Raw genomic sequence first — 26,994 nt, 5'->3', positions numbered from 1 at the left:
TTACACCAGAACCACACACACACACACACACGCATGCACGCACACACACGCCTAGCCCAGCAGTTTCCCAGAAGATCTCTGTCAGAGAGAGACACACACACATCAATGGAGCGCCCCACACGAAGCGCACTCGGAAAGTATGGCTGCGATATTGATTCTGCTGTCATGGCTTTTTTCCTCTTGGCTGCTGTTCACAAATGATGCTTATTAGCAATCAGGGTGAAGAGGACTGACTGGAACGGTTTTGTAAAATTGCACTGAGTAGAGTTTCGTGAAGAGGAAACTATAATTACAGGTTCTTAGTCATACAACCAGTAATACAACTCGTGCACCGAGTTGTTATTATATGAAAGGTCATATGAAGCATTTTTAGTTAACATGCTCCAGGTGTTAGTAGCCTAATCAGGTCATGTTTAGGAAAACTCATAGGTCACTGTGAGTAATACCTCTGAGGTCATAAGAAGATACAGTGAAAATGATTACTGTTGTAGTTTCTTTATTCAATCTTAAAATGAATATTTCTTCAGTTTGTCTCAAAGATGCTGTGTAGCAAACTACAATGAAGGTTTTCAGTAGGGAAAAAGCCTTTCAGACGACTCGTTCAGAAATGTAAGCACTTGTTCATAAAGATTTGCATCTAAAAAGCATCTGGTCAGTACAAAATCCTTTCGGACAGACCCCTTTGTGACCTTTAACCTCATAGACAACCTTTGGAATGTTGCGGAAGACAAAATCAGGAGATTATCAGCCATGTATTTTTAGATGATTGCTGTTTAGATCTGAATTGTACCTTAATCGATAGTTTTTTTTTTCTCAGTGTAAATATTCCAGACCAGATTAAACACTTCATCTTCAGCAGGGTTTTTTTTTTCATGAAAAACTCAATACCATTCAACCTGAAGAAGCAGTAATGTTCTAATAAGCTTCTTTCACAGCCCAGAGCAGATCACTCATTCAAATTCTTCTAAGACATTGATGGAGGCAAAGATAAGAGCATTTATAATGTTTGGAAGAAAAAAAAATAGCATGCTTGGGAAGCTGCACAAAATATGGGGCAATTACAGTAATGATGGTAGAAATTAGAAATAATGAGTACTGATGATTCAGATGTTTTGATTGATAACTAATGGCATGCTATTTTCTGAAGCCAGTGGGCAAAAGTAGCAGCCTTATCATTAAGGTTAAGACATAAATTGGCATAATGACGTGAGCATCTCAAATTATTAACTATATACGCAGTTTATGTTACTAAGGCAGAGTTGAACTGTATAGCTGTGACTTCTGGAGACTTTGTGGTCTTAAAAGTGCCTAGGGATGAACATTTGGACAAGCCTGCATGTTGCTACTTGTCCAAACCGGGGTGGTCGTCGGTGGAATTGAAGGCATTCCCAACTTTTTAGGTTAACAAGCCCCTCTGTGTTGAGTGACCAGGCTCCATTTTGATATGTTCCAGGATGGGCTCGGACCGCCTGGAGGTTTGCTTGAACTTAGTTCAAAGTCATATCAGCTTTATAGCTTTGAGTTGTTTCTGACAGGCAAAAACAAATCTGGGCCCAAGAATGTCACCCTGTTACTTTACTCAGCCTCTTATAGGTTACAAAATATGAAGCCTGGTCTAGGATCTTGTGTAGGTGTTAAGTATTATACAGAACTTGTTCTACTCCTTATAGATATCTGGGTCCTGATATCTGTTAGTTGCACAAATCACTTTTACATGAAGGAAAATATGGTATTGTATTGTAAAGAGCTCCCTCTACTGAAATCCTGGCAGATATTAATAAAGAACTCTCATGAGCATGTAGTGAGTGCAATTAAAAATGACAAAGTAAAGTAAAATAAAAGGAAAGGAAAATTCCTTATATATTCCTTATATAAGGTGAACATGAGTAAATGACAATAAACCCAAATTTCCTAGCGCCTGCTTAAACAGCAGATAGCACTCCATCTAAATCCCACTTAAGTTATTATTTCACTACAAATAATTAACTGGTACATTCTGAATGCGGTCATTTCCTTTACATGCACTTTTTTTTAAATGCACAGAACAACAGCCATTCAAGGTCAAGTCTGAGCATGACCATTTAGTTTTGAGCTGGAGGAGATTGACACAGTGAGCAGCCCATGACAAAGGAGACTGGGAGGAATAATTTTAAAAGCCTTGTCGTTTCTAAACACACACACACACACACAGGCCAAGTCACAATGGGGCTCGCTCGGACTGGATCAAGACCTGCTGCCCTCAAGCGTTACTTATACAAGTGCCCCTGTTGTGTTCTGTGTACTTTTTAAAGTTGACAGGGGGTTTATGGGTATTGGTAAAAAGCACAGACCTTTTCTGACTAAATAAACATCTTACATCTTTTTTATATATATATATATATATATATATATATATATATATATATATATATATATATATATATATATATATATATTTTGTAAAATTTTGTCTCGATACACCTTCTTTTAATTTATATAAACTCATCAAATAGAGCAGAATATCTTCTTAAAGATATCTTATCTTCTCCTTTCAGCTGCTCATGCACACTGGTTTAACATAAACGTGATGAGATACTGGAAAGAGGAAGCTGCCACCTAATGTACAATATTTTCCACTGGTTAATATTTAAAGCAATGTTGTGGATATTGCGGTCCAACATATTATGACACATGGATTGAAAGCTTGTGGTGTAATTACTTCATCTCTGCCAAACTGCTGTCCTCAAAAACAGAGTCACTGTAACATCACCTCCATCATAAATAATATATCACTAACTCCTGTTGGCTCCAAGCTCATATTAGTCGCGATATAGAAATCAGACGGAGGCAGATTTGTTGTTTATTACAGGATAAACAATAAGATGCTCAGGAATATTGTTTGTGCGTTGATTTATTTATTTATCTTTATTTATTTGTGGCCATAAAGCTTTGTGACCAGACTTGTATTTCCATCAGTCATTTCCCAAAAATGTTTTTATTCATTGGCAACAAGACATGCAGGATTTTCAAGTTACCTTTATGCGACTTGCGGTTCACTGATCCCTGGGGCACAAGAGACACGTCAAGCACAGATTACAGACCATCTCTATTGTTTTCTGCATGAATGCCGATGAATAGACAAAAAGCTTGATGAATAGATATAGGTTCTGCTAAGACGTGATGCACTTTGCTAACATATTCCGAAAAAGACCCGTTCTTTGATTATTTTTCTCCGCACCTTTGAAAAGTACCTCTCCGAAGCCATTTTTTTCTCAGAGGAATTGATTGCATTGGTCCTTTAAGATTGGTGACAGCTAATACACTTCTAAATGATCAGTTATTATCTCTGGGGCCTCATTCCATGTGCCCTGCTGTTTTCAAAGGTCATCCTTCTGTTTTCATCTATCGACCTGCACTCCCCGGTAACATGGACTGGGACTTATTGAAAGTGAAGGTTGAGTAGCGTATTTCCATCAGGTTACAGTCCACTCTTTCAGGATGCAGCTTTTAAAAAAAAAAAAAAATCCTTCGACTCGGTGGCCATTTGTTGAATAGGGCAGAATTGGGGACATAATGGATGCGCCGATACTGAGAGGAATGTCGCGTAAAAAAAAAAGTCTTAAGTGTCATGGGGTGGGGATAAAAATGTAAGAGGTTAAGCAATGCCTGACAATTTTGATAATAGGTGTTTTAAACAAATAATTTTATCTGATTATGACACAGTACATTGTACCATCTATTTAAAATAATCTATATAGTATGCACTGCCCTACATAAGGTTTCACCAACCTTCCCTACATTTTGTAAAAATGGAACTAAAATGAGTTCCATTGGGATTAAAAGACAAGAATCTTCACCACAAAAAACACACTACCCCAGCACGTCTGCTCATATTTTTTTGGCTAAAACCCATTTTGAACGTCCCGGTGCTTTTAAAGAGGAGAATGGTCGGGTTTAGTTATATAAAATTTCTAGTTAAGCCAGACCCACTTCAAGCTTAAGAGATTGAGCCACACCCACTGTATGTTTTAATCCAAGTGAAGATAGACACACTTAATAACGCCAAATATGCATTGTCTTATTGTCTTGCACTCGTAGATCAAAGGTTACAGAGGTCTTAGAAAAGAAAAATGTTTAATCAAGCACCTAACGTCTGTTTCGGTTAGTGCTTCCTGTGAAGTATTACATAGCACAGAAAAAATTCCCTGTACAAACTATCAAACATCACAGAAGCTCTGAAACATGACCTTTACTGTTTTGTCCTTTCCGTGAGGTGAATTAAAAAGCCTTATATTGTTTTTTGTTGGTTTGTTACAGTTGTATGAGCTCGATGATGACGTGAAACGAAAAGAATTTCTCGATGATCTCTTCAGCTTCATGCAGAAAAGAGGTAAGACCTGTACCTGTGTCTCTATGAACATGAGAGAAGCTCTCTGTACATATTAACAAAGCACTGAAACATGACCTATACTAGTTTGTCCTATCTGTAATGCACAATAAAAAAAAAACAACCCTTATGCTGTTTGTTACAGTTGTTACTAAAATACTACCAAATTATATTGCGGTATAAAACATTGGCAATAAAACACTGTGTTATTCATTGTGCTCTCAACTATCAACTACCATCAAGTATTCAAACAAAGAGTCGTAAAAGTGCTCCCAGCGCATTCTTATAGCTAGAATGAACAATAGATACTTCAGATTAATTGTTCGAGGATGATGTTGAAACACCACGTCTGTGTTTCCTGTGTGAGCCTCGGTTTGAGATCTATAAAACAATGCTGCCATTACTGTCTCACCGCTCGCTCAGACACACCGTGTTGCTTTTTTAATTGTACTCAGATCGCGTGAAAAATGCCCCAGAAGGAAAGACCTTGGGGGAGGGATAACATCCTGTTATTATCTTCCTGTGAACAAATTAATTACTACATTGTCAGAAAGTTTGTTATCTCAGATAGCAGCTTCAGTGGGCATTACCTTCAATCACTTTACGGGAGAAATACGCACTTTAAGGCACGTTAGTTGAGAAAGGACGCAACCTATGAGTGAAAAAAAACAACAGGGGAAGGAATAAAATGTGCTTTAATCCTAAATGCATAGGTGCAAATGATGTTATTGTATAAACTATAAGTATAAACTTATATGAAGTGTAAACTCTTTCTAATCTAAAGCTATTTTGACTCGTTTATTTGGACATTGATTAATTATCGTTAACAGCAGTCCTGACAGTAGTGTTAAACCTCAGGTTTATATATTAGCGTGTTTGTTCATATATTTTTTTGTTGCCATAGTCACGGCTCCTATACGGGGGGGGGTCTTGTATGGCAGGTGTTTCACATAATAAACAACGAAAAAAAGGGCTGATATTTACCAAAGGTGAAGCTTTCTGTAAGGAGACATTTATTAAACCTTTATGGAAGCAGTCACGCCATGGGAAAGTCTTTAAGAATGAGGAGATCATGCTTTCAGTAACATGACAAGCTGTGGCTGGCGATTTTTTTTCTTCTTTATAATAATTGCGAGAGAGAGAGAGAGAGAGAGAGAAGAAAGACAGGTTGGTAATGGAATAAATGATGTAAACAATAACAATAATATGATAAAATATTAAAAATTGTAATCATTGCTGTGGGTTAAGAGGAATAAACCACTTCAGTGTGTGCTGCTATTGGTTAAATAATTAACCTTGGGATGGTAGCAGTCAGTCTGTTTCACTACAAGCTGCATCCCACCATCCTATCTGAGATTATTTTCCTTGAACATCATGCTCCATGGTATTTGCTTACATAAAGCATGCTCACGAATGTTATATGTTTCCAGTAGCAATAAAACAGTAGCAAATACACAAAATAGCTCAGTGACTGAATGAGGTCACAGGGATTTAGTTTTACAGCATTACCATTCGAGCTGGAATTCAGATTCTTTCTCCTCTTTACATCTCTGACACAACCTGTGGACAGGCATCATAAAAATTTAGATGGCTACATGAATCAGTTGGGACATGCTCATCGGAAAAGGTGCTCAGCACATGTTCGACACGGCTCTCTGGTGGATCCGTGAGCATTTAGTAAGTGCCTTTAGACAAAAGAGTCTTGCGAATTCCTTCAGGTGAACGATCGGCGAGAAGCCCACTACTTAATCCATTAATGACAGCTTTGTATCCCTGACAATTTAAAGAGTGCGTCTGCTTTCTGCATTGTTCCTACCTCTTCATGCTAATGGCCTTCTTAGGCTGGATTAAGATACTTCTGGTGTAATTCATATCTGAAACCACTTGCAGAAATTAAACTAAACACAGTGCTACTGTGACATGATGTAAAAGTCTAAAAGTACATTTTTGCTTTAAAATTAAATATTTAACAAAGAAATCCTAATCAGTTAAAGTATAACAAGAAAGAGCTGATAGATATGGCAATACGGTGGTGCCCATGTTCCTTCGTTTATATTTCTAGGAAAATTAAATAATCAAAAACCTGTTGCTGAAGGCAGCCTTTTACTTATTTAGTCCATCAGTCATACTTTAATGATGACTAAATCAGGTGTGATGTATAAATCATATTGCACAGTTGAGTGAAAAAACAAGTGCTTTGGCAAAATTTTTTATGACAGGCATGCAGGGCTTGGTTTTATTATGGCTTACACTGTTTTTGTTTCGCCACTGGCTAATCCGAGAGAGATAGGCAGTTAGGAGTCGCTCTGTCTAGTGATGCCACGGCATAAATATGTGGGAGTGGATCAGATCTTTTCACATCAGGTCATGCAGAAAGACAAAATAAGAGCTTCTATGGGACTTTACACGTCTATAGAAATTAGCTGTTCCAAACTAAAAATAAAATAAATAAATAAATAAAAAATTGAATTGATTGAAAGGTAAAATAGCTTATTAGTACAACAATGTGGCGAACAGTTCAATACATTTGACTTCTAAATAATCCCAATAAAGACTTGGAGCATTATGTAGAATTATGAATCGGTGCTGTTTAGCATATCTAAAACAAATTATAAAAATATATGTTTCTAAATTTTATTCAGAAACAAATGTGAAGTTTACTTATAATCAACATACGAAAGAGCAACTAATAAATATATTACTTCATCCTCGTTTCTGCTTATATAATTCTTCTCTCTCTCTCTCTCTCTCTCTCTCTATATATATATATATATATATATATATATATATTTATATATATATATATATTCCTTATCACTTGCAGGTTACTTCATCCTCGTCTCTGCTTCAATTGCTGAATATCATAGATTAAATATTCAATATATGTCCATTAATATTATTGATTTTTGAGCTTCCCAGGAACAACATGGCTGAATGATTAATGTATGTGACTGAATCATGCTGAAACCCATTTACACCAACTTACTGCATTGTCTTTTAGTATTAAGCTGACTTGTATGTTCTGGTTGATTCCGCGGAATTATATCATCCTTTAGCTCTTTATTGAACAGGTCCAGATTTGTTTCCACAGTCTTACAACTCAGAATGAAGCAGATTAAAATTTTGTTTTGTGTGGCGTGATTGATGGGAGATGTGCGTGCTGTGTTTCGACTAACTATCCTGTTCGAATTACCTGCTTATCAAGTGAGTTTGGCGAGACTGAATGCCATCTGGCCGGTCTTTTTCACGAACGATGTTCGTTATTGACATGCAATACTACATTCCCGTGTCGAGTTCACCCTGTCCTTTTTTTGTGGCTTGTGTGAATTAAGACCCGTGTGTACTCTAGCAGTGACAGTTGGCAGGGAGATAAATGTTATATTGAAGGTGTGTCAGCCACACAAACATGCTCTACTGCAAGCAAAGGTTCCAAAATATGTGGTTTTTGGCGCTCTGGTTGATATTGTCGGACCTATTCCCATGCTGATAGGTTTTCTGCTGAATGTGTGACACATCTTTGGGCAGTCATGATTGATCTTCCAGAGATCTCCATGGTGTTTTGATGATTATGATTAATGATAACAGGAGCTCCTTTCAGTGTCATTCTGCAACATTATATGTAACTATAAATATATATATATATATATATATATATATATCACTATTTAATTAATTAGATATTGTAGATATTGTAATTGTTGTGGTAAACAGATTGGGACATGATGTCATGGGGAAAGTATTCCACTTCAGTTTGTAAGAATAAGCTTTGTTACTACTCCATTGTTGCTTATTTTCTCTAAAAGCAAACTTTGTGTTTTATTTCCTCATGAGAAATTCCTACATGATTGAACTAACAAGGATAGTCTGGTTAGATTTTCTTAGACTGTTTACAAAAGTTGTATAAAAGGAAAAGGTACAAACATTAACTCTATCTCAATCCTAACTTTAACCTCACCTCTGTATCTTTTAATATGCCGAGTCGGGTGAATTTTTGTGACTGTAACGATTTATAAAGTATTTTCTTGTGCATTAGTAACATTGGATGAATAGATACTGTGGGTGGATAGTTGAGTGACAGCATCATTTCAATGTAATAATCATTAGCATGAAAAGCCGAAAGAGCAAAGAATTAAAAAAGCTATTCATTTTCTTCATGACATTACCTGGTTAAGAAATATGTCCTGGATGAACTTTACATGACAGGATGTTGTGTGCACTGAGAATCGAAAGTACACACCAAACAAAATGTCATCAGTCACTTTGTTTTTACTTTGGCAACATAAGTATTTTTTATGCTAGTGGGCTAAGATTTCATGCTATACTTAGCCACACTTAGCAAAGCTAAATTCAGATGTGTGTGACAGAACAAGATTAGCTGCCACATTCAAATGATTAACCATAGCCAGTATTAGTTACACTACACTTCTACCAAGCCAATATTTCTGAGTATAATTAACACCTGCAGTTTTTGGGGTTTTTTAAAAATATATTTATTCCTTAATCTTAACTTGCTTTGAATTACATTTATTGTATTTTCTCAAATCTGAATGAACTGAAACAAACGTGTAGACTAGTGCTATAAAAACATTTTGAAAGTACTTATTATTAGTAGTACTTAAAGTACTTATTATTTAAAGTACTTATTATTTCCCCAGCGTTATGTGTGACTTTCTCGCTAAATGCGATTCAGCTCAGCTATCCTTGCAGAGGAAAACCCACAACTTTCTTAAGAAAATCAGAGTGGAAATATAACCTGAAGCTGTGTTTAGCCTCTTATTTAAAGCCCTGTATCAGGAATTTGCTATAATCAGTGATCTACTGAGCACTTTCATCAGGGATAAGTTGGTGTTGTATGCTGTTGTCACAACTGTTATCTATCCCCCCCTATGGCTAAGGCTATTAATAGTTTTCCACACACACACACACACAGGGACCAGATGCAGGTCCTGTTACATTCTCATGCCACCCTGGGTGTAAACGTTTGGCTTCAGCACCTCTATTTATTAAGTAGGTAATTCCAAGTAAGCAAAAACACCAACAATGCACGCAAATGGGAAGCCAGCTGACAGATAGACATGCAAAAATAAAGACACACCCAGTACCCCGTAAAGCAAGTGTGTTGTTTCTGTGGTTGTATCAGAGATCAGTTTAGAGTTAAAGTGTATAATGCTCAAAGAAATTTAAATAGCAAAACAGAAAAGCAATACCAACACCAACAATGGATTCTTAAGAAACCTAAAGAAAAATAAAAATAGAAAAAAATTAATAAAATAAAATAAATTTACCCTTTTATACCAGGCTGCATGTGCACATCTGGAAAATGTTGAAAATTCTGAAAATATATATATATATATATTTTTTTTTAAATTGACCCAGACACTACACTATAAATGTCTTGTCTTCTTGCTGAAAATGTCTAATTTTCTTTTCTTACTTATCCTCCCAAAGGCATTGCATGACACAGTTATTTATCTTTAAAATAAAAAAAAATATGTAGAATATAGAAAGTATGTAATATATTAAAAATAAGTGCTGGGGAAGTGCTGAAAAAATGTCTAAAACAATGAAAGTACCAACTGTATTTCTTCCTCCTGATTTCGGTTTGTGCTTTTGCTTTCTCTTTGGGTTGCAGATGATCGATAATTAGCATCAACCAAATTAGCAGCAAGACGTGAGAGAGTTCAGGAACCATTTGCATTTTCACTGTGCAACATTTTCATTTCCACCATGACAGATTTCTAAATGTTTTACCTCAGAATTTTTAAAGTTTTCAGGATACCTTTACCTCTTTGAGAAGTAACGCTAATATACATCACAGTAGTTGAATTATCCTTTAAAGAATTATTGAATCAACGCTTCGAGCACATGAACTCTGATAGAGCTGTGGGTTTGCTGTTTGGAAGCCTAGACAACAAAAATCTGATCTCATGCTGTATCACATTCTATAAGCTACATTTTAGCGTGTAATCTAAGTAGCATAAGCATGAAGGTGTGATTATATTACTGCTTGTTATGATGTACACAATAGACAGGGGTTAAATGGTCTTGGTGAATGAGCTGTTTTCATGAGAGCTCACCATGTCTGAACATCTGTTCAGTTCAGTTTGTGTGAATTATTTGATATTATAGAGTTTTCCATATTGATTTAGGGGAAATTATATTGTAGCATGTTTTTTTGCAACCTTACGGGCTTAATTTTAATCATGCATTGACCAAAGTGCTCTACATTAAATATAATGGTCCATGAAATAAAATAACACATAAAACAGCATTGCAACACACATACAATTTGTAACCCAAATAATAAAAAAAATTACACAAATTTATCGATCGTTCCCAAAGTAGGCTATAATACAAAATTGAAATCTGCTAAAGGATTTTTCAGTCTTGTTTTATTGATTGATATTTCTGTTGCATTATTTATTATTATAATAATTATTATTATTAGAATGGAGGCGCTCAGCTCACTTAAGCCGACCTCTAATTTAGTCCCTGGTTGTGTAGGGAGCTGATTGTGTCTCCGGATAAATAGTCTACAATGCAGTAGATAGAGATTAGATGGATTGAGATTAGGTTGGAGATTACGTAAGGAAGAGGTAGAGGTTTTTATTTTGTTTTTTATTTTTTTTGAATGATGATTTCAGTAAGTGCAGGCTTTACTGCAGAACTAGCTAGAACAAAACAGTACGCTGTAAAGAATTTCTATAATTTCTAGAACAAAATGATGTGTTTTATAGCTTGACAGAGCAGTTATGGGGGAAATTTAACACCTTGAAAGCCTGTGTATTAAATTTCAGTTTTATTGTATTAAATTTGATTTTAGATTTTTAGCAATTTATCATTTACATTTAGAATAAAAATTTTTTGCAGTTTACAATTTTCTGTAAGAGCAAAACAAGTATTTATGATAAATCACATTAGAACTAATGTGTTGATGTAAACAGCTTTGAATTGGTTAGAAATAATTAATAAATACTACTGCTCATGAGAAGTATATTTAACGTGATGGAACAGACCAAGTTAAATAAAGTGCTAATATTCTATGATGTGAAGGAGAAAAGTGTTATTTGTACGAACATGTTTCAGTCTAACTTGTCGTTCCAGGTATTTTTTTCCATCAGGATGCTGAAACCTTTGAGGGAACTAAATGTATTATCCATCCAAAAGATCGCCTTGAGTAACCATTCTTTCTAAAAGAGCGAGCAATGAACTATCCACTTAATTTGCTTCAAATTCCAACTATCCAAGAAAACCTCTGTGTGAGATCCAGCCTTTCAGATTTTTTTCATTAGCTTGACGGAATGACAGAGCTACAAGACTGCCAGGTTGCATATGAAAATGAAAACCTTTGAAAAAAAAAATTAAAAAATCTCCCCGGCTTCAGTTTGTCGGGTTCACATCAAAAATCAATGCCGTTCGGAGGATCCCCTGCTGTGTTCGGCTTGAAAGTGAACTTACTCTATCGGCCCCTGTAGACCTGGCCCTAGCTCAAAGGTCACTCGCCTTCCTAGTGTCTCTTAGCCCCTGCCATCATCAATCATAACCTGCCACACACGATTCGTTTGTCACGCAGCCTCTTGTGGATTGAGATGGCCGTATCTGTTTCCAAATCAAAATGGCTGGCAGCCGAACACAAACAGATCTGTGTTTAAGTGATGATTTTAGGGGGCGCACACACTCACTTATCCTCCAGAGAGAACTTATGGTGAACGTTTTAGCATTAAAGGTAGAGTCCACTCTGAAACACGTTAAATACGTTTATACTGAAACATACAAACAGGTTTATTTTCTCTCTCTGCATTTTCCAGCTATATTAAAGATTATTTCCAGTGTAGAAATAGTGGAGGCAGCTAACAATGGATTCAAAGTCTCAGATTCAAGCAGCAGAGATTCGCCAAGGCTAGCTGGAGTTGGCGAGTGTGATGTTGTTGATGGTGATTTTAGCATGAAGATGTAAGTTTTGGATGCTGATCCATTTCCGCAGAGGGTATAGATGAGGAAATGACAGCTGGACATACTATACTGGATATACTAAAGCACTGCTGCATCACTTTCTTAGATACCAGTGCCACTGTCAGCATGTCGTTAAATAGCATCGTGGGTAATGTTGGGAAATGTTAACCAGAGTGAAAAAGGCCCGATGTAAGAACTTTACACTACAAAAGGTGTTACAAATATTGACCTGTAAGATATTAAGAGTGGAATTTTCCATTAATTGTCCCATGTTTATATACACAAAGGGTGGATAGAAAAAAAATACAGGTATGACGTGATGTTTTAGCGTGCAGTAATGTAGTTAGTCATCTACTTAAACTAACAATCTGTCTTGATTCCACTGACATTATGGAGAAATGTGGACGAATAAGGTGTTTGAACAGCACATGTAAATCCTCACATTGTCTCCTTTCTTGAAGGTATCTTTAAGATTAAACCCTAAAGAATGCAGACGTCAATCATGACACCAAAATGGAGCGATGAACCCTTTTACACCTTCTGATCTTTAAGCAATAGGAACAATGTGGGTGTTATAGCCCATTGTATGCTGCTAAATACCCAAAGTGATTCATGATTTCTACCAGGCACTAGCGATAAATTGACCAGAGCCAGAGCCGCCTCAGCACTTTATGTTGAGTCAATGTTTAACACCTTTTGCATTACCTGAATGCCAACACAGGAGAATGCGAAGCTAGTTGAAAGCTGAGAGAGTAATTCCTCAAGCTGTGGCACGGGAAAATTCAGGAAAGTCCACGCTGTTCCCGTGTTTGTCAAAGTTCACCCCTAATTTCCTTCCTTCCTCAGAGCCTTTCTTCAGTTCAGGCTGTAGTATTTTCAAAATATATAGCTGAATTGCACAAGTGGAAATGCCATGCTGCTGGGAATGTAAATAAAAGATGTTTTAACAATAAGCAGTGGTCTTTAGCAATCGAGATGTACAGCCATACTCACTTGATATAGAAATAAGAAGCATCACATCCTAGAGTTAGGGTTATACTTACAGTGTTATTTCTTCAATTAGACTGAAACTGATATTAGTCCTTTAAAGATCTATGTGGAAATAAGATAATAAGATCATCAGATCTGTTTTGTGCACATCATACATATTTGGCTTTGTTTTGTGTCACTGTGATTCACCCTGTAGGTAGAATTTCACCTAATAAACAATTTATTTGTCATTATTTTATAGTTAAAGTACCACATATTGAGTGGCTCACGCAGTATTCTATTGGCCTGAGAAGAGTTATGATGTGAAAAAAGGACATTTTAAGAAAAGTAATTATAATGGCAGTAAGCAACAGAATCTCAGGAAACAATGAATCTTTCAGGAAGAATCATTACATCATCATAGGAAATGTCTATACATGGCTTAAATGACATAAGGTTTAAAATTCCTCAGGAAGTGTTTACATATGTATGTGTTTTTTAGCATGGGAAGGTTTTGTGAAAAAGTGAGCTGAGTTCGTAGCACTAGAACACAAAAGGAACACAATTTGTGCAAAATGTAAATAATGGAAGTATTAAGGATTTATATAATAATGGGCAATTGGAATCCATAAATTCATTGTAATATTGGTCTGTGTAAATTGTCTACTAGATAGATAGATAGATAGATAGATAGATAGATAGATAGATAGATAGATTTATTTGTCATATTTCATGTCTTGAGCACATGACAAGAGCGAGTAATTCCTCGACTTTCAGTCAAGTAAAATGTTGACACAATACCCATACTCCACTTCCTCAGCGTGAATTTATGGACACCTGCTTTGCATCTCTGCATGTTTGTTCTTTTTTGGCTGTGAAATAAATTCGACCACATGCTCTGACCTTCTTTCAAATTCAATTTGTCAGTAATACAATACCCACAATAGCTCATAACCTTGTCCGGCAAGGGACAAAGGACAGTACATGTCAAAGGTAAATGAATGCGGTTAGAGTCCTGCTGTAATGTCAATATGGTTTCTGTTTGTTTATTTGACAGCACAGAGTTTTCAAAAAGAAAGAAAGAAAGAAAGAAAGAGAAAGAAAGAACGAAATCTCTGACATTGTCTCGGTTTAGCTGACGCTTGACTAGTGACCAAATCTTTGTCAAGTGATTTCATTTTTAATTCAGGAAGTGGGCAAACCTCTCTCTCTCTCTCTCTCTCTCTCTCTCTCTGTTCTTCTGTTCTCAAATCACATGGGACTTGTTCAGTTCATGAGCTCCTCTGGTTTCCTCAATTTCCTGTAGTATATGTGTGAATCAAGGTGGTTTCTCACGCTGTGTTTTTTGGGAGCGCGTGTAAGCACAGACGCATCTCCCCCATCCCCTTTCCATTACCTCACTGGAGTGTCTGAAGAAAATGCATTACAGATGAAGAAAGCTGAGGAGATGACCGACTCCCACCACTATCGCTAAAACCCTTCACCGCTTCGTCAATTCCACATTTTTAGTGCGGCAGCAATTAACAAGAGGTTGGTGGGGGATGGAGTTCAGGTCGAACATGTTTTTTTTTTCTTCATGTAATCATTCATTGTCATTATGATGCATAGCCACATCGGGTAGCTTGGCTTGACAAAAGCTCATTACGGCTTTTATTCGCTGTATCTCTTTCAGGGAATCAGAGAGACCGCATGCATCACCTTGGCCATCGAGCGCCCATAAATCTCATTGTAAAGGGGCTTGTCTGGGTTTAGATTCAGCCTGATGCTGGCTTTTGTCAAGCCCGTTTTTATTTATCGCCCTATACTCGTTTACATTAGTCTTTTGTGTTTGTGGATAAATAATTGTTTTAACGATTATCTTTGGGTGCTGCGTATTATGAAGGAGTTTTGAGGATAAAGAGAAGAGCTTGAGTTTGATGTTCTTTGCTTTTAATTGTAAGCCTACCCTTAAATTAGAGACTGGAATTAATCCTCCGGGGCGATATGCTCGGCTCTTAGACCGCATTAGAGCGACCGCTTAAGAATTAATACCGTATAGTTGTATGAGTATCTATAAATACGGTATGAATGCAACTTCGTGGAAAGTAACACAGTAGCTTTAACAAAGCACACAGGCATGGCCTCATCTCTGACTTGTCATAACATTCACCTCTGTTGAAATTTTGAATCAATAAAAAAAGAAAGAAAAAAAGCAAAGAAAAAGCAAAGAAGAAAAAAAAATGCATAAGAGAGAAAAGTTGTTTGCTCGTGATGTATGGACAATTCAGGGCGAAGTAAGAAGTTAGAAATAGCAATTGATTGTTTTAGATGGTGCTACTACTTTAAATGTAATTCCATCATTGTTCAGTGCACAAGCGCAGATAAATCATTTACTTAAATAGTGTCTCTTAGTTCACATGCCAGAGAGGCAAAATGAAGCCGTAATTATAAGGCTTAATTGATGTGTTTTTACCACCGTAGACCATTCCTCTACTCTCCGCTGTCTTTTCATAGCCAGCGCTGTGCTTGCTGTTGTTTGCACTATATTTCTCAGAGTATTGATTGCTATTATGGTAAATCCGATGGGCACAATGGAACTCTATCAGCAAAATACAGGTTAATTATCTGGAGGTCAGCCACTCTCCAATTCACACAAAGCACTGCTCTTCTTCGCTGTTTTATGACCTGGCATTAAATCGTGAGCACAAATTATCACAGGGGATTTTTGTATTCGGGAAATCAGGAGGTAAAATGCATAGCTGCGTTAGACAGGGCGAGATTTATAACGCATTCCTATTTGACTTGTTGTTTTTGATTAAAGCAAACATTTTTCTTCAGACTAGAAGATTAGAGTTTGCTCTCCAGGTCATGGACCTGATTTGTTAAAAAGCCACTGAAATGTATGTTTTTTAATGTTTGTTGTAATTATTATTACAACATACATTATGGAAATCTGCAACAGTACTACTGTCACTTCGTCAACTCTGGTTCAGATGAAGACTAAATTACATTTACCGCACCATTTGTCGAATGCTTCATTCTGATTGGTTAGTAATGCACTCATTTCAATATGGTTACGTTTCTATGGTATCCACCAATATGAGTACTTTTATGGCAGATGGTCGACATTAACAGATTTAAAACGGGTGACATTTAGCATTTTTGAAAGGAGTCTCCAGTAACCAAAGCTGTAGGTTTTCTGACATGGGACCCACGATTTTGTGGTTTCTCTGTAATGTGAAAAGTTGCATTGCGTTTTGTCCTAGTAAAGTCAAGAGGAAGCAAAAAAGGGGGCTGGTAAACCAGAGGGAATGACTGTTTATTGCTGCAAAATAAGTGATAACATGAACGAAGATGAATTGAAAAATAGGATCTGTCACTTTGTTTTTAACAAAAATCTTTAAAAGACTTCAAGACAAGCTGTAATCTTAGAATTCACGAAGGAAGCAACACCACTTCACTTCGGATCACAAAATTAAAAATATAAATATATAACACTGGTCCATTTAATAGATTGCAAATGGTGACTGATGTCTTGTCAAGTCCTGAACATTTTTTTTTGTACATTTCCACCAGACAGTGGAGACTTTTGATTGAGCGGTAAAAGTGATTTTTTTTTTTCCAAGAGAACGAGGCTGTCGGACATTTTACTTATGCCAGACTGATTGGCCTCGTAAGCGGCAGAGAGACCCATCGATAAGCCGGAGTTAATGGCATTGATTGTGGATATTGTGTGTCTCTGTGTGTGTGTGTCCCACTCCTGTAGGGACTCCAGTGAATCGGATTCCTATCATGGCCAAGCAGGTGTTGGATCTCTACACTCTCTACAAGCTTGTCACTGAAAAAGGTGGCTTAGTGGAAGTCATCAATAAGAAAATATGGCGCGAGATTACCAGAGGTCTAAACCTCCCTACCTCGATTACCAGTGCAGCTTTCACTCTCCGGACCCAGTGAGTGTGATAACCTCCTATATCTTCAATTACTGATGACCAAGAGCCAGTTCTTGAACATAGAGTCTGATTCAATGATCTGCCTTTAAAGTACAGAGAGGGTTTTATCTGACATGATGTGAGTGGAAGAGATAAAATAACACAGAGACAAAGATATCATGAGCAAAGCTTCATAGTGTTTTTCCTTTTCTATTTGTATTGTAGCCACCTTTCATATAGTAATAATAATAATAATAGACTGTTTATATTATACTGTTTATTAAAATACTTATCTAGCATCATGCCTAAATTCACTATTTATCGTATAGTGTAGTACATTTGTCTGAGCCATTTTGTAGCATCCAGACAAATCACACTCCTTGGACAGTTTACTTTATTATTCCTTTAAAAATCCTCCACAATAGCACCACAAAATTAAGTAATTTCAATCAGCTCAGAATTTACTTTGGGTATAAATATAAGTAAAAAAGGTTGTTTAATGTCCATTAAAGCCAACTGGTACATGTTAGCTTTGTATTTAATACCTTATTTATTTATTTTATTTTATTTTATTTTATTTTATTTTATTTTATTTATTTATTTTGAAATAGTATTATAATGTTAATAAAAAGGTCAGGTTACAGTGCTGTATACAGGAAGACTCAAATAAATTCCTTTAATTTTCCGTCTCTGAAAGATTTACATCAGCATCACCTTACCAAATTTTCTTATATTCCAACAAAGCCTTCTTTAAACAAATGTGAGGACTATCCTGCACCTGATCATGACTTCACCTCATAGGAAAACAGCAGTGCTCTTGAAATGTTAAAGTTTGCATTGTTTCCTGTCACTAAGACTGATCAAATCTTCCTCTTCTGCTCAGGTATATGAAGTACCTCTATCCATATGAATGTGAAAAGCGAGGGCTGAGCTCACCTGGGGAGCTGCAGGCAGCCATCGACAGCAACCGGCGCGAGGGCCGCAGACAGAGTTACGGCTCAGCCCTTTTCAACTACTCGCCTGTAGGGACCCCCACCCTGCTGCCCTCACCCAAACTCCCCATGTCCCACATCAGCATAGGAACCCCCAACGGAGGCCAAATGGCCCACACACCCGTCATCAAGAAAGGTGAAAAGGGTTTTGTGTGTACTAAGAAAATATGTCACATGGGTGTTCTTGCAGAGAAAGAAAGCAATCGTGAGAATGAGTGAATGAAGCGAGTTAAGTAGACGAGGAAGAATTAAATATAAAAATTAAAGACAAAAATGAACTAAATGGGTATTATACACAAATAAGACTAAAATTTAAGGGCTAAAAAAATAAATTAGGACGATTTTCCATAGCATAAATTCTCATGAGAACAAATGAAACGAAAGTAAAATGTTTCTCGTACGTTGCGTGCGGTTCTCTGTGCAAGAGAGGATTACGTAAACAGTTTGTGCAATGCAAAAGACATTGATAACATTCATTATTAATTACTTATTGATTATTTATTTATTGATTATTTTATATCGCTGGCAGCAATTGATGTCCCAGGAGGATTTATGAGTAATTTATTTAATGAATATTATAGATTTATAAAATATAATTGAAGCTGCTGCATATATACAACAGTATATATATATATATATATATATATATATATATATATATATATATATGAACATATGAGTATATATATATATTTTCACTGTTGAAGAGTATAAATAAATTCTGTATCTTAAATAAATTCTCCAGGATTTCTTATCAAACAATTAAATTCTGGCTGTTTATGAGCACCTGTAAACCCACATGTGACCTTGGTGTCTATTTATTTATACTTATGAATAAAATGTAAGTGTTAGTCCCCGTTGCCATCAAATCCTATCAAAAATCGAAGGAAAACTAATGTTCCAGCCGAGGTGTCCTGCTTGTCTTCATGCTTGTTGCGCTTTGTGGCTTGGGTGGTCATCAGTACAGACAGGAAACAGCTTGCAGTACTTCCTCTTGCCCAAGCTGCCAGTTTCCGCATTGCACCGGTGGGAGCATTTGAAGGCAGAGAGACGTGATTCAGTAACGTGGCCATATGGAAAAAGACACAAACACGCACAGATTCCTGAAAGGATCAAAGGCCTTTTTTTAAGCTCAGTCAGTATTTATAGGCTTGTCACCACACGGGTTAAAATAGAACAGGGCATGCTTTTTGCGTTTGACTCCCATGACCACATGATACTTCTTTATACAGAGCAAACACTTTTTTATAAATGCATGTGACATATTTTATAACACGTGCATGAAGATATTTATATAGTAGACGATATACAGTATTTTATCCGGTTGTACAAAGACGTCTCTTAATGGATCTCTGTTAATAAGGCAAAATGTAATGTTTAAACATTTTATTTTCCTTCATTAAAGGAATCACAATGATTTTGCTTCTCTTGTATTTGTACAAGATGAAAACTTAACAGTTTTTTATTTATTTGCCTATAAGAAACTTATGTAGACTTACATCACTCTTTAATTTTCCTGTTGGCCCTCAAAACAGGAAACACACCTCAGTTTATTTCTCTATTTATTTATTTTTTTGTTTATTCTTTGTTTTTTAAAACCCCAACCCAGTGCCACAGTCAGACCTAAATCTTCATCAGATTTCACTCTTTTCCACAGAAGACTCCATACTTTCCAGCTGCCTGACTAACCGGATGGGCATCCCCCTGCCCCTGGGTGGGCACCACGGGACAGCTGCTGCTGCACAAGCCGCCCAAGCTGCCCAGGCGGCCCAGGCTGCAGCGGTGGTGCAGGCGGCTGCCCTCGAGCAGTTGAGAGAGAAGCTGGAGGCTGGAGAGCCGCCGGAGAAGAAGGTGATGCTGATGGCTGAGGAGCAGCAGAGGATCATGCAGCATGCGCTTCAGCATAACCTCTTCGCTATGGCCAGCCAGCTGCCGATGAACATCAAGCTCAACAACATGGGTGTGTATATGTGTGTGTGTGTGTGTGTGTGTGTAAGGACAGTCACAATTGAACCATAGTTTAATTATACCATATTATTCTTTAAAGATGATATTTGGGGGACTAAAATGTATGAAATATCAAGTACATATTTCACAATAATTACACTATTTGTAAAGTACAATTTCAGTAAATTTACACAGCAACTAAAAGATCTCAGCATTCCCCAGCCATCAGATATCGGTCAGTGTCACAAAATAAATCTTTCACTGCCATGGAATCTTTAAAAAGAGAGAAAAACCTGTCACCTACCGAACCAGTGTTAATGTATTCTTTGATAGAGACTTGAAAGCACTTTTTCTTTTACATCGCTCTGGACCAGGCATCAGCCAAATGGCGTAAATGTAAATGTAAATGTAACGTAGGTGACCCCAACACACACCCTTATTCCACACAGACCAGAACTATAATGAATTGTACACTTCACACAGGAGCTGGATCACCCAAGAGATCGGGCTGAAAGTTTTATTCTTAGTAATCGGCTCGACAGCACAATTACCAAGACAATTAACATGCAGATAGTGTGTGTCAGTGAAACATGAGGGAGCATGAGAAACTTTAGATGTTGTCAGTTTGCGATACTTGTGTTGCAATACAGTGCTTGCATTACTTAAAAATCTGACCGTGGAACTGTAAATAAACACCATCATTCTGTTGATTCTGATAATCCATAATGACTGAAGTATGATTATTATTATGATAATGATGATGATGATTATTATTAAAGATCTTATGGACTTGGAGAGCAAGTAGATATGAAGAGCAAAACAAACTAAACATGAGCGATTTCACTCAGGTTTTAAAAAAGTGTCTCACAAAGCTCTTGTGGATTGAAACATTTCTTTAAATGAATGCATATGTGCTGCATCTGATACTTCAAAGTGGCATAATGTGTGGCGCTAACAGCCTTTCATGTAATGATTGACTCCAAATACTGACTTCCATCACCCAGTGTGGCGATCTACAAAAATACTGAAATCATGGAGAGTGAAGAGAAGACGTGTGGGAGATAAAGACACTTTCCTTCACTTTTAATTTTATCTTTACCGCTAGAGCAAAGAAGCTGTGGTACGAATTAATACGATTCATGTCATTATTATGAAACAAAAATAAACCTGACTCATGACCATAATTAGAGAGTAGATGCTCTCATAATAATATGTTAAAAAAGCATAATCACCTACGTTTCTGGCCTTTCACAACCGCTTAGAGATATGCTGACGTGGCAGAAATACAGTTTGACACCCTGAGTTGGGTATCAGTTATGATTCAGGATTAAAAACAGGAAAATGTTTATCTGTTCACGTATATTTTTAGATATAGGCCTATAAATGTTACTGCACCATTCAGTGAATGAGTAAAAGGTTTAAATATAAGTTAAGGTTTAAATATAATCTCACATGCTGTATATGGAGTGAGTCAGGAGGGAACTAAGAAGGAGCTGATTCTAACAGAAAACACACGCATATAGGTTTACTGTAATATTATCCTCCTAAGACTTTCCTTTACGGAGTCTCTGCGGTGAATGAATGACTTCTCCGACTCTGCAGATTAAAGGATAGACGATCGCGATGTGAATAAACGGCCAATGTTACAGCGCATAATACAATTCATTCCAAATATATTTTTGACGTTGCACAAAATCAGGTCAAATCTAAACGACAGACAAAAACGCCAGAGTCTAGCTAGCACTCAAGTCACGCATTTCATAATGAGAGAGTCTGTTCGAAGATTGCGGCATCTTTCTCTCCCTCGTGAGTAATACGGTATTTCTGCACGGCTGTTCCTTTTGTATCATTATGACAGGCTGTGCTTTATATACCATATGATGAGGAAAATAGAATGTAATTCTATAGCGCCGTTTTGAGCTTGATGTAATGCAGTTAAACACTCTGCAATTTAAAGATTATTGTTAAATGTTATTTGCTCAAACCATGTCTGAAAATACATTTAGGAGTCCCCCCGTAATGACACACGGGAGAGAAATGATAGACATTAAAACCTACTTTAATGTAGCTGCAAAAAAAAAAAAAAAACGACGGAACAAATAATTTCGCTCGGGTCAGGGTTGCAATCAAAAACATAATGGATGTTTGAACGTTGTTAATGAGTGGGCGAAGTAAGACCAGCGTTCAAAAGGGCCTGTGATTTATAATATAGACCCTCAGTGTAGTACCTGTTCCTGAGATAACTGAAAAGTTCAAATGGATGTGACATGCTTTTGAGTATTTTTTTTTTTTTCCTCCCCCTCCTTCCCTCTGGACTCTTTTAATAAACTGCTCCTTATCCTGTCACTCATGAGTTATCGCCAATAGTTGGCGGCGCGCTCCTCTTGCTTCTTGTGTTCCTTTTATAAATGCTCATATTGAGTTTTTCTCACCCTTGCTCTCTCCGGCTCCTCTCTTGACAGATGACAGACAAGAGACTGCATTGAACCTGTCTACCAACGGCATTAGCAGCATCAACATGTCAATAGAAATAAATGGAGTTGTCTACACAGGTAAATAGAGCGGCCGTTTGCTGATGTAATTGCGGGCAGGAAATTCAATAAGTTATAGCAGCACCCCCGTGCGTTTAGTCCTCCACACAATTTGATGTCTTTGCTATAAAATCTATCGTAATGAAGTGGCAAGTCCAATAGAGTTAAAAAAGTTAAATATCTAGAAATTGGCGTCCAGCTGCTGCCAGGTCGATGGGGCTTATTGTCTTTCGTGCCTGAAAGGAAGAAGCCCCTGCTTAAGGTGGATACAGTGCTTGTGCCTGGCAAACAAGTGACTGTAATTACCTGGAGATGGCCCATTGGAGTGCACTCTATAAGTGCTGGGAAACTTTTGCTAGAAAGGACATGGAGTTAAAGTGGGCTTTTTCAATTGAAGCAAAAGACCGCAGCTAAAGGTTCTTTCTTTGTGAATCAATCACTGTTTCTCATCCAATGCCACGCTGTCCAACCCAATGTGGATGGAATGGAGGTCAAAATGTTAGGCAGTATGTCAACATAGGTTCGTGTTACTACAGATTTTGTTAAAAAAAAGTCTATTTTAAGTTTGATTTTAATTTAGTTGGATATGTTTTTCAACACACATTAAATTTCATTATTTGCACAACTCAGTTTATATGAAAAGAGACAAAGGTTAAGCCTGGACTTAGGGATTGCCCTTTTTTTCTGTTGTTGTTTAATGACCGTTCAGATTAAAACAGCAGCTTTTCTTTTATATGTATATGGATATATGTGGAACAAGTCTGTGTAATAAAAGCTTAGTCTTTAATTCCTATTCATTGTTTAATGGCAGTTGCATTTAGTCATAGATATTTACAAGTAAGATATATATATATATATATATATATATATATATATATATATATATATATATATTCACTTTTCTATTTATTTTGCATGTATTTAATTACTTTGTATCTAATACTTTAATTTAACTGAAAAATATTTATTAATCTTGTATTTATTAATATCTAAGTCATGAAGCTTACATGACTAGCATTTTATTTACATTTATTTATGACAATGTAAATTTGTAAAGTAAAGCTGCTTGATGACGCTTTATGGCACTGTCTCCAGGGATCCTGTTTGCCCGTAAGCCAGCCATCTCTGTGATGCCAGCTAGCCAGCGAGCTCACCTTCATGCCAGCTCTCAGGGAAAGAGCAGCAGCCCCGGTCTCATCAACCACAGCAAGCCGTCCTCTTCCTCCTCCTCCTCCTCTTCCTCCTCTTCCTCCTCGCACGGACCGGCTGCCTCGCCTTAAGCCACCAAACTCTACGGAACCCTGCTCCCTTTCCCCAAAAGACGCAAGGCAGACTGCTAAACTCTCCAGACTGTATGTTTTTTTTTGTATCCTCTGATGGTGACTTCCCACTCTTTCCTTTTCTTCACGTCCTCCTCCGATCCATGCCGATCTCCTGAACTTCCACAAGAAAGAGAAATCGTCTCATCCTGGCAGCATACGCGACACAAGTACAGTGCACAGGCTTTGAGGACTCACTTCTTTGGAAGACTCACCAGAAAACAGTGCCAAGAAGACAAGAAACTGTACGAAAACAGCAAGGATGAGGGAGACGATATTCCATGGACACAATTTTGCGTGAATTTATCTGCTGTTGAAACATGAATATACACCTTGTCCACCTTTTATCGTCCTTTTACCTTTCCATGTGAATCGGACTAGCTTTAATACCAAAATACCAAAGAGCATATGAATAACATTGTGATACTGTGCACACACATACTCTCTCAGTATCGTCATGTTTAGATGATGCCTGTGCAGAAATTGAAATATGCAAATGGTAAGGATTATCAAACTAAAGTACAAACGAATATATCAGTGGTAGACGAAGCACATTCCGCTTAACAGGGGGCCTCAAATAGTCAGGGAGATAAGAAGTACTTTCTGTGTCAGATTCTAGCTTTAACTTCTTTCTTTAGAGTTTAAAAAAAAAGAGAAAGAAATAGATTAGACACGAATATCCCCTTGAACGCCACATAATCCAAAAATATTGGGACAATCATAAGAGTCAGTTATATCTGAAACAGACGTCGTGGTATTTGGTGATATTCTGTTATCTCACTTTCACACCTCCTCTGTCTCAGTTTAATGCTAAAGTGTTCATTAAATGCAATTTTATATCATTAAAAGATAGTAGTTCTTGTCAATATAGGTTTCTCATAGCTACATTAGCCATCATGTCATATGTGTCGGGATTGTGTAGTTAGGAATTAATTATGGAAAAAATGGCTGAGCACTTCAATGCAACTCCCTGATATGAGGAAAACGTATACCTGTGTGGTTAGTAGGGAAAAAAAACAAAACAAAACTCACCCCCGGATGGACAGAAGTTGTTGAGAATATATCTTTTATTGTGAGCTGAGTCTGATTTCTGATTTACTTTTCTTGTTACTTTTTTGCTTTTGCTCCATTTTTAGTTTTGTCTTTAAGGAGAAATTTGAGGATATTCTTATTTCTTTTTTTGTTATTCTTTTTTTCAGAAGTTTGTAAAGCATATAATTTCAAATTCTATTTATTATTATAATAATTTTCATTTTTTTTGGGTGGGGGGGGCTGAATCGTTGCAGCAGGCTCCAGGGTTCAATTAAAAAAAAAAAGAAAAAGAAAAATACGTTTATTTTAAAATGCAGCCAGATACCTCACAATTGTACCTGTACATACGTGTAATAGATTATGAATTACAAGGTATACCTCATTTTATTTCATTGCTTTTTCTTGTGAAGCCACTTGAAAATCAAAGCTTTTGTTTCAACAGATCACTGGATTTTTTTTTTTTTTTTTACATTTTTTTGTTTGTTTTCCTATTTTGTATTATTATTATTATTATTATAATACCAAAGAAGGGAATTATATTAATACGCATCTACCTCATTTGTTGTAGACTGTGCCAACAAACCTGACCACAATCACCCGTTTTTTAAGTGTAACGTTTAAGGCTCTACATCAAACATGATGCATAGACAAAAAGACTTCTGCTTGGACACAGTGTAATTTTAATCGCTTGTTTAATTTTGTCTGTGGCATTTTTTATTTTATATATATATATATATATATATATATATATATATATATATATATATATATATATATATATATATACGTGTGTGGAAAAAGAACAATGCCAGAAGGATTTTATTATATGTACACAATCTATTCTGGGCTATTTAATAGTGACGGGCTTGTAAATGATATGAATGAACGGAATCATTGTGTACCACAAATTTTTTATTCTGCGTCAAAACGCTGTTGCTGCAGCTTCGTGAGAAAAATCTACGAGTGATAACATCCACGTTACTCGGATTTTTAAGCTGTCTGTATGCGCAGTGGTATCGGCAGAGTTCTTGTAATCGTTCGATTCCAGTGTTTACTTGAATCACTGTTTGCATACACAACAACAACATTATGTTGGTTTTAAAGATGACCAAAAGTGTGGTTTCCAAATGCAGGTCACGTGACACGACGTTCAAACGATTCGCCTGAGGCGTGTTGGTGGAAATCTTAAGACGGTCAAGGTTAGCGCAAGGATAGCCACGGCGACTTCTTTCGTTTGAAATGAAACAGCATTGGCCCTCGATCTTTTTTAATTTCAACACACTTTGCATTAGATTTGGATGGCTTTTGCATTTGCTAGGTTTTATAGCCTTGCGAAAGGCTGCAGTAATCCTGGTCACACCAAAAACCCCAAAAGATTTTCTCTGGAAAGACTTTTTGGGATTTGAGAGCTGAAAGTGCCCTAGAAACATTTAAATTAGACTAAAGATTTCAATTACAGCATACTAAATAAACAAATTTTTTTTAAAAAATGTAAATATAATTTTTACATTGATTCTCAGATTATTTTTTCCCCACCTTTAATTGCATACACATTTTTGCTGTGAAATTAGCTCAGAGTAAACATGATTATATATATATTCGGTTCAGGCCTTGGTTGAAAAATAACCGTAAGAATGTAAAAAATGTGTCCTGAATTTAGCACAACATCAGATTAGATCTCGACATCTTATCGTTTAAATCATACAGAAACAAACAAAAAAAACCGAATGGAATACGTGGAACGCCGAACACGTGGCTGTCACGGTGCGACGTGCTCTACCAGACGTTTCTCTTATTTTTATTTTCTCAGCAATGTTTTCACGTAGCTGTCACTTCGCATCTCCCCTAAAACTGCAGAGATGTGGGTGCAACTCTGGAGTATTTGTTCGACTGTGAAACGAGAACATGAGTCAGTGTGATTCTTGTAAAAAAATAAATAAATAAATAAACAAAAAACCAAAGCTTTTTTTAAAGAAA

The 26,994-nt window shown here is 36.7% G+C and overlaps 1 protein-coding gene across 3 annotated transcripts in view; it reads left to right on the top strand.

Moving 5' to 3' along the window:
- arid3c (AT rich interactive domain 3C (BRIGHT-like)) overlaps positions 1 to 26,498 on the top strand; it is a 57,321-nt gene extending 30,823 nt beyond the window's left edge. For 2 of the 3 annotated variants that reach the window (XM_058375466.1, XM_058375468.1), the window contains 6 exons: positions 4,297 to 4,369; positions 17,034 to 17,217; positions 18,080 to 18,324; positions 19,846 to 20,148; positions 22,598 to 22,687; positions 23,762 to 26,498. In XM_058375466.1, the coding sequence (XP_058231449.1) occupies positions 4,297 to 4,369; positions 17,034 to 17,217; positions 18,080 to 18,324; positions 19,846 to 20,148; positions 22,598 to 22,687; positions 23,762 to 23,946 (1,080 nt within the window). In that variant the 3' untranslated portion in view covers positions 23,947 to 26,498. The remainder of the gene's footprint in view (positions 1 to 4,296; positions 4,370 to 17,033; positions 17,218 to 18,079; positions 18,325 to 19,845; positions 20,149 to 22,597; positions 22,688 to 23,761) is intronic. The other variant, XM_058375467.1, reaches the window with a different exon arrangement.
- The last annotated feature ends 496 nt before the right edge of the window (positions 26,499 to 26,994 follow it).

Source organism: Hemibagrus wyckioides, linkage group LG22, assembly GCF_019097595.1.
Source record: "Hemibagrus wyckioides isolate EC202008001 linkage group LG22, SWU_Hwy_1.0, whole genome shotgun sequence".
Taxonomy (NCBI): domain Eukaryota; kingdom Metazoa; phylum Chordata; class Actinopteri; order Siluriformes; family Bagridae; genus Hemibagrus; species Hemibagrus wyckioides.
The sequence above is the reverse complement of the archived record's forward strand: the minus strand, read 5'-3'. Positions and strand labels throughout refer to the sequence as shown.